This window comes from Camelus dromedarius, chromosome 2, assembly GCF_036321535.1.
Source record: "Camelus dromedarius isolate mCamDro1 chromosome 2, mCamDro1.pat, whole genome shotgun sequence".
In the NCBI taxonomy this organism is placed as follows: domain Eukaryota; kingdom Metazoa; phylum Chordata; class Mammalia; order Artiodactyla; family Camelidae; genus Camelus; species Camelus dromedarius.
In genome coordinates this window covers 51,935,313-51,947,887 of record NC_087437.1, presented here as the reverse complement: position 1 = coordinate 51,947,887, position 12,575 = coordinate 51,935,313, and the positions used below count along the sequence as shown (strand labels likewise).

The 12,575-nt window shown below is 39.3% G+C and overlaps 1 protein-coding gene across 3 annotated transcripts in view; it reads right to left on the bottom strand.

Moving 5' to 3' along the window:
* Nucleotides 1–11,426, bottom strand: part of VPS8 (VPS8 subunit of CORVET complex) — a 222,944-nt gene extending 211,518 nt beyond the window's left edge. For all 3 annotated transcript variants that reach the window (XM_064493453.1, XM_031452660.2, XM_064493456.1), the window contains exons 1-3: nucleotides 11,365–11,426; nucleotides 1,964–2,208; nucleotides 1,107–1,175 (exon numbers count right to left, since the gene is read on the bottom strand). In XM_064493453.1, the coding sequence (XP_064349523.1) occupies nucleotides 1,107–1,175; nucleotides 1,964–2,116 (222 nt within the window). In that variant the 5' untranslated portion in view covers nucleotides 2,117–2,208; nucleotides 11,365–11,426. The remainder of the gene's footprint in view (nucleotides 1–1,106; nucleotides 1,176–1,963; nucleotides 2,209–11,364) is intronic.
* Nucleotides 11,427–12,575: the final 1,149 nt, after the last annotated feature.

The window sequence follows — 12,575 nt, the reverse complement described above, 5'->3', positions numbered from 1 at the left end:
TAAATCGCTGTAAAAGGATATTCTTTCATTGACCAAAGCCTTCTTTGTCAAAATTCAAAATGCTTAAGTCTCGTTAACACAGATCATACATACTGTTTCTGAAGTTAAAATATATTCAAAGTAACAGCAACTTCAAGCTGATGTTTAAAAAAAGAAATAAAAGTCATATAAGAAAAATAAAAAATATAACCCTAGAAATATAGATGAAGAAGCAACAAAGACCAAGGACCAACTCACTCAGACCTATGGGTTCAGTGGGTGTTTTTGTTGAGGAACCCTTGTATCATTAGCTTTTAGAAAACACAACTACGGATCTGAAATACTTACATATTAAAAAAAAAAAAATCTTTCTCAAATTAGAAGCTAAAACCTCCAATAGGAGTCCTAACGCAAGTTTTTATAAGATCAAGAAGACTGAGCTGAAGAACTGTCAGCAGATGCAGAGTACAAAAAAACTGGCATACTTTACAAAGTTCCTTTACAAAGCCTTTATGATCTGCTAATTCGGAAAATAACATCATTTCAAAACTCCAAAAAACTTTTTAAGAGAGATGATATTCACAAGATAAACTAGGAAGGTTTCGTTTTCTTTCTATGGAAGGGTGATGAAGTGTATTTCAAGGCTGCAGGTTTTTTTTAGTAACAGAGGATGACTGGTAGAGATAACATTATCAAAACATAATATAAACCTGAAAAGTGACATGAATTTAGTATTTCAACTCATTTAATAAAACATTTCTTTAAATCTACCAAGTATGAGGCATTGTACTGGGCACAGAGATGAAGACATGGCTACTGCCCTTGAGAAGCTCACAATCTAGATCAGCACTGTCCAACAGAACTTTCTGCACGATGGAAACATCCTGTGTCTATGCTGTCCACTGGAGTAGCCACTTCAAGTGGCTACTGACCCCATTAAGTGTGCCTTGTACAACTCAGCAACTGAATTTTCCATTTTTACTTAACGGTCATCAATTTAAATTGAAATTGCCACATGTGATTAGTGGCTCCCATATTATACAATACAGATCTAGATAAATACACTATAACCCAGAAGTATTAAAATAAATGCCATAAAATGATAGTGATCATTAACATATACTTACTTCATTGAGTATGCTTTCCAGTGTTGGAGGAGTATCAACTTGAGGAATATCAAACTCCTTATCATCAATCTAAGTAGAGAGAAGAAATTAATGCTCACATAATGATGCTTTCCCTTTTATAATCATGAGGGTGTTTTAACTGATTAGAACCATTATCAATTAAGAGACAAACATACCACCAAACTTTTCACACAGAAAACAAACTCAATAATCCATGATAATAAGAGCTCAAAAGGAAATTATTTTCAGTGATTATCAAGGACAAATATGCACTGACTGCACCATCCTGACAGCCTTTTCCAGAAAGCTTCTGTTGAAAGGCTATGGCATCTGCTTTCTTAAACGAGTCAAACAGCATATTTATGACAAGTCCTAATTTTCTAAGTTTAGACATAAGTCATAAGCAATATACAAAGGGATAACATTTCTTAGTCATTTCATAAATTATGGTGGGAGGTGATTAGGTCAAACAACTTGTCATTGAATATTCCCACGGTCACAAAAAACTATTAATTCACTATCAAATCACTGGGGGGGGGGCGGGAATCATTGCACAAGAATTCTAAACCTACCACTAGCTGTATGATATTGAGAAGTCACTTAACATAGCTGCATTTCAGTTTTTTCCCCTATAAAGTGGATTATCAGAATGCTGTGGAGCTCAAATGAGAAGACGTATTAAAGTGTTTCATAAACTATAATGAACTCAACAAATGAAGAGTAATACTATCTCATAAAACTGTATATAGATGCCTATTAATCCACACAAAAATGATAAATTTAGAATCTTTGGATCATAAAGTATACTCTAACCAACATTTTGGCTAAACATCACTTGACAAAAGCTGAATTTTTACCAGGTCATTTTTGAGCTCCAGTTCCTTGTCCAGATCTATGTAAGAGAATTTTGAAAGTGAAGCTTCTAGATTGAAAGACTTATTCAGTTCTTCATCAGCAGTCTTGGCACAGAGGCTTTGTTCCACATTTTCGTGGTCTGGTTCATTTTCCATATTAACTTTTAATAACTGTATTCAGTCAATCCAAGCAAGTTTTTGTTTTGTTTTTTGGCCTTAGATCATGATGAACTGAATGACGATCTCTTCTGAAAAAAGAAAAAATACATATCGTTTAGATTGCCTCAGTTGGACATTCCAAAGACTTACTGGGTCAGACTTTTGTGGAAACTGATTCTTCATTTAATCATCTAACTGTGGGCAGAGAAATCAATAGTAGGGTATGGGGTATGCTATGAGGGGAGGGTTTCTATGGGAGCACAAAGGAGGAACATCTGACTCAGGAGTCTAGGAAGTGGCCCACCAGCCGAAGTCCTAAGTCTAGTAATAGTGACAGACCTGGGATAAGCTCAGCCATTAGACCTGGTACCAACTAGATTTATGTACCTGAGCACATGAGGGTAGCTGGTGCCCAAAGCTATAATTAACCCCTCCTTCACATTCCCAATCCTCAGAGTAGATCTCCAGGTCTCCTTTAACTTAAGCATATAGACCATTTTTGTCACTAGCATCCATCCTCTACAAGGCCACAGATCTCTAAGGGAATTTAGTGTAGACACAGAGGGCCTAGAATGGATAGCTAGTCACTTAATATGCTAGCAAATCTAAAGGTTCATATCTATTAGGGGAGACACAATGACACCAGGATAAAATCATTCCACAGCTGACTAGAGATTTCTAGAAAGGCGGCTAAAAAGAAACATTTTCAGGGAAAACTGAAATACTAAAGAAAAAGAAATGTATGCAAATTTCTTGTATCTTTCATATCTCTAAATGATACAATACTATATCAAAAAGAAACAGGTAATTTGGTTTACTTAGAAAATTGTCCATAAAACAATTGTATGCAAAATCTCTAGAAAACTAAAAATATATTCAGAAAAAAAAATTATAAGTTTAACAATTAAATTTGCTCTTAAATATTTTTAGATTGTGCTATAATTAGGCTACAAGTGACCAAACTTCAAAAAGTCTATCACTTAGACTTAGCTCTGCCTGTTTAGAATAAAACAAAAATACAAAAATAGAAACAATGCCATAGTAATGATAACAAAAACAAAAGTCATTTTGCTTTCTAGACTACCTGTTTCTACAGTGCCCAGCAACCAGCAGTAAGTCAGTAAGAAGCTTTTTCAAACTACATACTACCCGCAGGGGGCACGATGACCACGTCAGCAGACTTCCCCACCATGCGAATTTCTCTTTCTCTTATTCCTTACTGAAGTGAGGGCTGAAAAAAAAGCTGACAACTATGGAGCCATTGAAAGAATTTTTTTAAGGGATTTGAAAATGAGTTGCTGTTATTGTACTTTAGGAAATATGCCCAAAACTCACTGACAATTTTATCTAATTAGGCTCATTTTTGTACTACTTAAAATGAATGTCACTTCCTTCAGTATTTCATTTTTATCCTACTACAAAAAAATGAATTCTATGTGTAAGAAATATAGACTCATGAAGACTGATTTTTCAAGAGCTGAAACCAATTTTTCTAGCTAGTACATTTGGTATGTTACCAAATAGAGACTAATTTCTTTCATGTGTTACAGAAGATAAGGCTCTAAGGCTCTGTCCTGCAAACACATGCTAACAGATACATGCCTAGGAGACATAACTGAGGGCACTCTGAGTCTGGCAACATTTGAAAGTATCTTTCCAATCTGCGTACTAAATGTACTTCTCCTTCTGCACTGAGCCAAAGGCAGGAGCAATATTAGTGTTTATAAGCCTTTCTTCAAAGAAGACTGAGTTGGCTCATGACAAGTTACTTTTTAATAAAGTTCACTCTTATTTGCAGCACTTAGCAAAAATGATTTCAATTAGTCAAGGAATGTTTGCAAACATGCACAAATTCACATTCAGTGGTTCCTGGGATTGTTAAGTTTTATTCTTATACTTTAAAAAAAAAATAGTGGAAAAGACCACATAGCAAAACAAAAACAAACACAATTTAATAACTGAAAAAGGTTTCATTCTTCACATTTGTGTCTCCAAAATAACTCAGAAAGGAAAACAATTTTTTTTCTGGCTCTTTTTATATCTTCTATCTGGAGTTAATAAGCGGTTCTCAGAACAGCTCAGTATCTGCGAACACCAGTACCACAGTGAAAAAGTTCCAAGAAACCAAGCATTCCCTGAAGAATATCATCCTGCCGTGCCAGGCTACTTCATTTCCATCCTTCCTGGCTGAGCTCGTTACCGTGGTGTGGTGGCAAAGTAGAAAGAACATAAGCCACGGGGTCAATTAAAACCATATCTGAATCTGGACTTTACCAGTTCCTATTTGTGACCTTGGTCAATTTGTCTACCCTTTCTGAGCCCCTCTATTTCTACATCTGTAAGATGAAATATTGTGGCCATTTGTACTGTTTGCCCAGAGCATCACCTCTTGTTCTGGGAAAGGCTCCTTCAAATCATATGGTTGTTGTGGAGGCTGCCAATCAAAAATCCCTTAGTAATAGAGACTGTGCAACATAGCCAGGGTCCTTCACCAGCATTCGTTAAAATGGAACTGGTAAGGAACACCCATTTCCACTGCTCTCTAAACAATGAATAGTAAGTCTGAACAGTATCCCCCACCTTCCACCTGACCTGTTCTGCAAAAAAAAAAAAAAAGGTCACTTATTCAACACAAACCAACTAAACACCTTCCATGTATCTGTCACTAGAGATCTGCCTTTACCGACAGAATTTAAACTGTAGGTACAGATTCTCTGGCAAGAACGAAAGCAATCAACAAACAACCAGAGAAGAGGAGGAAGGAGGGTCCTGTTATCACTCAGGCCCCAGGTTCCAGTCTTCTATGATGTTTGCTCTGGCCACAGCCTTCCGATATTTTGGCTATATAAGCCCACATACGCTCCCATCTTCCCAATTTTTCTTTTTTTGAGTGGGGTGATGGGGAGGGTCACTTAAAATTGAGTGTCCTGACTCTTAGGAATGCAACTATCTATTCTGCAGTTACTGTGAGGAATAAATGACATAGTGACTGTAAAGCATTTAGAATGCCTGAACACAGAACAGATTTTCAAGAAATATTAGCTATTATCACTTAAAATTTCCTCAAGATTTCCAAATTCTTCTAAAGTTAAAGATCTTGAAACAAGATCTGGTGCTTTTATAAAAGTCTGGCTAGAGCTAAGAATATTAGGATACCTTACCAGAAGGATATACTTCTATATCACATTAGAAGTTTCTTAAACACCTGAGTGGTAGGGGTTTTGTCTGTCTAACACTAGTACAGGCCCCAGCAGAGCATGAGAGACTTAATAAAAATGTTTAATTATACTATTTACTCTTTCTAAAATTATGTTTTTTTGCATCAACTTCCTCTTTTGCCACTTACCAGCAGTTATTTCTTTCTTTATGTTAGCAAATTTTTCCAACCCAAATAGACCTACTGAATCAAAAGGCCACCATGTTCAGATTTTTTGTTTGTTTGTTTTTGGAAAGGGGAGTTCACTGGAGCAGCTTCTGTAAATTTTTTAGAAACTGAGCTGTGCCTGAATCTACCTGTGGTAGGCAGAATACCTACCACATACCCAACGATGTCCATCCTAATCCATAAAACCTGTGACTGTGTTGCCTTACATGGCAAAAGGAACTTTGCAGAAGTTAGGATCTTGAGTTGAGTAGATTAGCATGAATTACCCACATGGGTCCAATGTAACCACTAGAGTCTTTTTTAAAGTGGAAGAGAAGGCAGAAGACAGTGTCAGAGAAAGAAAAGTGACAAAAGAAGCAGGGTCAGAGAAGCGCTATGTTGCAAGGCTTTGAACATTTACACAGTCTCTAAAAGCTGCAAAAGACAAGGAAATGGATTCTCTTCTAGAGCCTCCAAAGGGTCCCAGCCCTGCCACAGCTTGATTTTAGCCTAGCAAGACCAGTGCTGGACTTGGGTACTACAGAACTATAGAATAAATCTGTACTTTTTTTAAGCCACTAAATTTGTGGTAATTTGTTGTAGCAGGAATAGGAAATGAATATACTAATAAACTTCAGTTAATTTATTTCTGGCCACATTGCCAATATTCTGAAATAGTTACCTGGTGTTGCCCAAATATTTATTGAGCAAGCTCTTCATTCTACTATGCAGACCAATGATGAAATGCTTAATACATGACTCTTCATATTACACACTTGAAGCGCTACTGTCTCCAGATATCACTTACGTGCTGAGTATAAAGCAATTAACTCTGGCAATTTCCTCTTGAGATACAATTCTATAACTAGTTTTCATCCAACCATCCTGTAATCTAGTGTTTTACGGTTCTTAAAGGGATGCCAGGCCAGAGAGTACCTGCAGACTACATGTTAGGTTACACCAGTGGTTTCTTAGTCTCTCCCTGATAAAATTAGATTAATCTAACAGAAAATGCATATTACAGAATCACGATTACCCATTATGTTGTCCATTTCTGAGAGCTGATAAACTAATAATTTAACAGTTCCAACTGAAGATCGCCTGATATCCTGATACTTCCTAAGATTACTCCCTCTTAATTATTCCCAGTCAATGAATTCAACGATTCAAGGACCATTAAAACAGATGTGTACTATATAAATAGCAATGACCCCATGATGATACTGTCCAACTGCATAAGAACTCTAGAATGTGACCTATGTTAGGCCAGGACAATGTGGAACTCTTCCACCGGTTATTTGGGGGTTTTTTTGTTTGTTTGTTTGTTTTTTACCTTGGCAGACATTCCCCACTATTCTCAAGTTCCAGGATCCTATTTAATTCACTGACATGCTTTTCCTCCTAAAAGAGTCACATGAGACACTTTTCACATCACATTGAAATCAAACCAAGTTTTTTTCTTAATATACTATATACTCTGAAAGATATCACAAAATCATGATATGGAAACAATTTTACATGCCAACTGTGTTTCTGGTCTTTCTAATCCTAGTATTTCTCTTCTTCCACTTCTTTGTTTTGTTTTGTCATCTTCTGGTTTGTTTTGTAAAGAAAGATGAAGTAGAATTAACTTCTATAGGTTTTCTATTATCTTTCTCTGGTAAATGGACTCATTTTTAACATCTCCCAATGCCTACAGGATAAAATTCCAAATTCCAAATTCCAAGCCATTCTGGGCAGGATAATAGTTCCTTTATAACCAAACTTATTATTTGTATTTAGAGTCCTCCAAGAATAGCTTCCACTTTCCCTCCATGTCTGCTCACACTCGGTCATCTTCCTTTTCACTCTACATTTATCTGAATTCCTCCTTTCCTTCCATCCTTCTGGGGAGCTTCCTTCCCTAAGCATCCTCTGAACCCAGAATGCACATCTTCTTTAGAATGGTGCCTTGGCACTTTCCTCACATTGATTCATTAGTTAACTTACCATATAACTACATCTTTTCTCCCCAACTGTACAATAAAAATGGGGCCACGCATCTTTGTATATCCCATAACACTGGGCTCATTGATTTGCATAGCTATGTGGACATTCAATAAATATCTGCTGATCAACACAAGAACTGGAAGGCAGCAATAACACGTGTGTTGCAAATTAAATATATCAGTTTTATTACCTGTAATTGCTAAGCTTCAGAGGATATTACCTGACTCACAGCATACAAGAATCTATGCCATAATAAACTAAGTTATAACTGAGTTCCACCTTTATGTAATCAGGCCTGTTAACTACAGCTGATCACATTCATCCTTTAGGTATTAGCCAAAACTCTGTTTCCTCAAAAAAGCCTTTTTTGCCCTGCTCAACTAGAACAGGTTGCCTGTCAACAGGCACCTATAATACTGTTCTCTTCTTTTATTACACTTATCACATGGCAATCACTTTTTCAGTGTCTGAACCATCATTCCCTTCCCTCAACTACAATGCAAGTTCCAGGAGAACAAAGCCCATATCTGCCTTTCTTCACCATTGTATTCCCAGTGCCTAATTATCTTGTAGCTAATCACCCCATCAATCCATCCATCCATCCAACCATCCATCCACCTACCCATGCATCTGTCCCTCCCTTCCTCCCTGTATAAGCAGCCAAACAACACTGCATCACTGGCTTCCAGAGCCTCAAACAGCAGTTCCGGTCAAAGTAAGATACAGTTAGTCATCCTGCCCCAGAAGCCTCCCACCTTGCAAATTTCATTCTTTGCATCTAGGTGAGATCTTTTTTTAAATCCCAAACACTGTTTTTTTAATGATTATCTTGTTTGTATATAACTTGACAAAAACACCACAATTTCAAATATTTCATTTTTTTTACATCAATTCAGCTTATAAACTAAGAGGAAAATAGTGAAAAGGTATCATGTGTCCATTCAATATACAGGAATTCAACTTCAGCAAATAGAGAAATAAAAAAAGAGATGATTCACACAGAGCCAGAGACTCTGAATACCATTCCACTCAATAACTATACACTTCAGTGTGTGCATGGGGGAAGAGATGGGTAACTTCCAACCTTTCGGTCAGTCTCAGCTCTTACATGCCTCAAACACAAGTAATCCATTTCACGTGTGCTCAAAGTAACAAACAGCATGCTGTTCCCAACATGAAGCAAAAAGTGGCTGTGTCAGACTTCCTGAGAGATCATATGTCAATCTCCAACAGGACTCCTTCCCAGGGTACTTTGAGGATACTCAATTTCCAAGGTACTTTTCAAGGATACACAAGTTTCACTTTCACTCCAACCTACTCACAGACTTCAGAAACAGACTCTGTGTTAGATGCAATGCTACTATGTACTGGGATGAGCTGTTTACTTGACCCTCAAGTTTCTTTCCAAAAATAGGCACACTGAAGGCAAATACAGCCCACAGTGCTTAGAGCTGCCACTATGAAAAAGCCCAAAGCTCTCTGTTTCTCTTCTCTCTTAGTAAATGTCTAAATGAGAGGAGTGACCATTCAAAACTTAGGAAGTATACACAGAGCAAATGTTAACAAGTGAGGGAAAGGATGAGTGTCTGAGACCTACCTGTGCATGGTGCTGTTACTTGAAGGAACTGTCAGACACAGCCTTCTAGAAGCCCCGTCCTAGAAAAGCAAAATCTAACTTCCTACCATAATATACAAAACAACAAAAAGAAGTTTCCAAATATCTACACTGTGCACTAACCCTAGTATTATGCATCAGCTTTATATCAATATGTGTATGAGGTGATAAATGCAATGAATGAGAGAGAAAAATCATTACTTCTTTCCAGCTTCTAATAAGTCTCCAACACTGTAAGAATTTCTCTCCAAAGACCAATCCCAACCTCAGAGAAGTCCTCCTAAGAAGCACATGGGGCTTGTGTAGGCTGAAATATATTCCCTTTCCTTTCTTCACCGAAGTGGTATGGGTGAATTCTTACAAGTTAAATGTTCAAAAGATAGGATTCTACTCAGTTGTAGGCTGAGTAAATGTTGGCCTTATCACCCATCTTAACTCCCAGTAAATTAAATCATCACCTCAATTTGTTTTAGTTGGGGGTCAAGGAGAAGATAGAGTCACAAAACAAGAAAAAAATTTTTTTGAAAGAGCAAGAGGAAGTTTCATTAACTGCAGAGGAAAAGACAAATCTGATTTTGGTTAAAATATCCCAGCACCATCACCATCTTTCCTTTGGAAAACTGCTCCTCTTCCACTCCAACCATGTAATTTTAGTGGTGCTGCCAATCAAATACCCTATCTGCCTTGCCAGAAGAGTAAGCACATGACATTCTTTTATCCAGTCTGGCCAACAAGTGTCCTTCCCTGATACCTGTAATACTGGAAGTAGGAGTTTTCCCTTCTCACTGGGGTACTTAAGCTTGATGTAACACAAGAGCTGTTATAGAGAATGAAGATAATTCAAACATTAATTCAAGATTCACTTAAAAATAGAACAGTGTGTTCTTACAAATAATATAGATGACACCTGAAGCTGTGGGTTAAGAGAAGAGGCTATCTAAACTCTGTGAAAGTATAAACAAATCAAACGTTAAACATACTTCATTAAGTTCAAAAGGCCTTACTTTTCATTCCCATACATTTTTGTGCCACAATGGCTGAAATGTCTAAGAAAGGGTGGGATACAGTTAAAAATCACCAAGATGTCCCACTATCCCAGAAGACAGAAAACATCCATCTGCTGACGCTGGTCCAGGTACAAAGGAAATGCATAAAGGATAATCAATATACTATTGACATATGAAGCCCAATATAGTTCAACCAGAATTTTTTCTCCCATTTCTCTTTATTCTGCATTCTATGGAACATGCCAGCTATTGCCAGAGACTTCAACATCTACTCTTCTTAAATTTAACCATAAGCAAACCTGTATCTGACACAAACGTATGTAGATCCTCCATCCCCATTTAGAGATCCTTCAAACACACACGATATGTAATCATCTCCTAATCACAGACATCTGGAGTAAAGTTGGTACCACAAGTTAACATCCACGTTTGTTTTGTTTGAGCAGGTAAGGAGCGTGTGGGAGAGGACACAGCCTTCCTCAATATTCTAGTATCAGCCTAATATTAGGAGGGTATGAAGGAGGCTGCCTGTTTGGAGAAGGCTCCCCAGAAGCTCCTGATAACACACTGCCATGGAGTCTCTCTCACAGATACTTTTTCATCCCACTCTACTCTCCTCTGAAGCACACTCAAAAACACTTCAGGCAGCTCTGTTTCCCCCAGGTACCACACTTGGAGAACTAACCAGGACACAAGAATGCCCTCAAACGTTAGAGACCCCCGCGACCCTGCTGCCCTCACTGTGGGGCACACCTTGCAAGCAGAAAGAAACTGGAACGAGCCTCACAGGATGCAAACCAATCCAGAGAGATGGACACCGCATCTGAGCCTCAGCCTCACACTCAGGAAGCACACTCATCCCAGTCCTCGAGGGATGGAAGAACCTACACCTGTGCCCAGGCCCCAAAGGCGGGCTGCACACCTGTTCCGCGTTGGGGAGGGGCGTGATCACCCGCCTGCAAGTCTCCTAATCAGGGGGAGCGAGTGCACCTGTACCTCGGCCTCACATTTGTTTGGAACAAGCGGAAACTGCTTAACCCGGTTCCAGGCCAAACAGAGGACGCCCGTCCGTCCGAGTCAACCCTGCCCGGCCAGTGGGCCCGGGTCCAGCCAGCCAGTGAATGGCTGTTCCATAAGCCGCTCCGAGGCCGCGCCACTGTTGCCCGGGGGAAACGGCCGAAGCTCGGGGACTCAGCGCAGGCCACCCTCCCGTCCCGGGTACAGCCCCTCTACCACAGTCCCGCTCGCCCGCTCTCGGGACATTGGTTACCTGAGCCTGCAGCCGTCCCAGCCCAGGACCCTGGGCCCACGTGACCCCGCCCACTGCTCTAGCCTCACGCACGCGTAGTACCTACCCGGAGGCCACGCTTCCGCTTTCCTCTTCTCACGCGTGTCCCTCCTGGGCGGTCCGCCCCTCTACACCACGCCCCCATTTAAAGGGCCAGAGATACACTCTCCCGTCCAAGGGACTTAATGGGTCATTAACATCTTGGGGAGAATGGAAGCGTCAGAGGAAGAGCGCGGACCAATAAATGGTAGTCCTTGAGAAAAGAAACCCTCCTCCAGCCCTATGTCAATAAATTTATCTAGCCTTTAAGAAAATGAACTTATCTTCAGCCAGTCCCGAAAGGGCAGTCGATTCCCAGGCTTTTGGAGTTTGCAACGAGAAATTTTTAATTTTAATCTTTTTAAAGACGAACATAGAATTACTAACTTTTTATTTTGCCAAGTAAAGACAGTAAGGGCACACGCTGAAAACCAACTATTATTTTCTCACTATCGTCAACATTGCTCTGTAAAAATACATCTTAACACCAAAAGTACAAGAGAGATACACTCTCAAATAAAGGGGACATCTTTAAAATGTATGAAACAAGCAAACAAAAAGTATGTTTCTCTTGTTCCTCCTAAAGAAAGATGAACACTTTCAGGACAGACTGGTTTTCAGACCCACCACTGTAGATAATACTGGTCCCAGGGCACAAATCTTACTACGCCTGCTGGGAACTATGGTCAAGAAAATAGAAGGAGGAAGAACACAGAAGATGTTCCTGGAGGGAGATATAGAAAATACTCAGTTGGGCAGACATTTATTGAGCATCAACCGGGTTCACTATACTTCTAGGCCTCTGAAGGACCCAAGGATGGGTAAGAAACAGCCCTGCCCTCCAGGTACTCTGTCTAAGAACTCATTGTACAGACAAAGCTACAGTACAAGGCAGACTGTTTTGACTAGTATAAGAAAGGTATGAGACCGTCATTCAGGATCACATATGAGGGAAAGTGGGGAACACTTAAGGGAGGAGGTGCTCTCTTATTAGGGTCCTAAAGGATTTCAGTAGACAGAGAGAAAGGAGAATTCCTAGCTGAGGGAACAGTGGGCCTAAAAGCAGTACAAAGCAAGATTGGAGACAAGCTGCCAGCCTAATGTGACTGGTGTGGGCAGTGCCTTTCAAATTTTTTGATTGTCACTCACAGTAA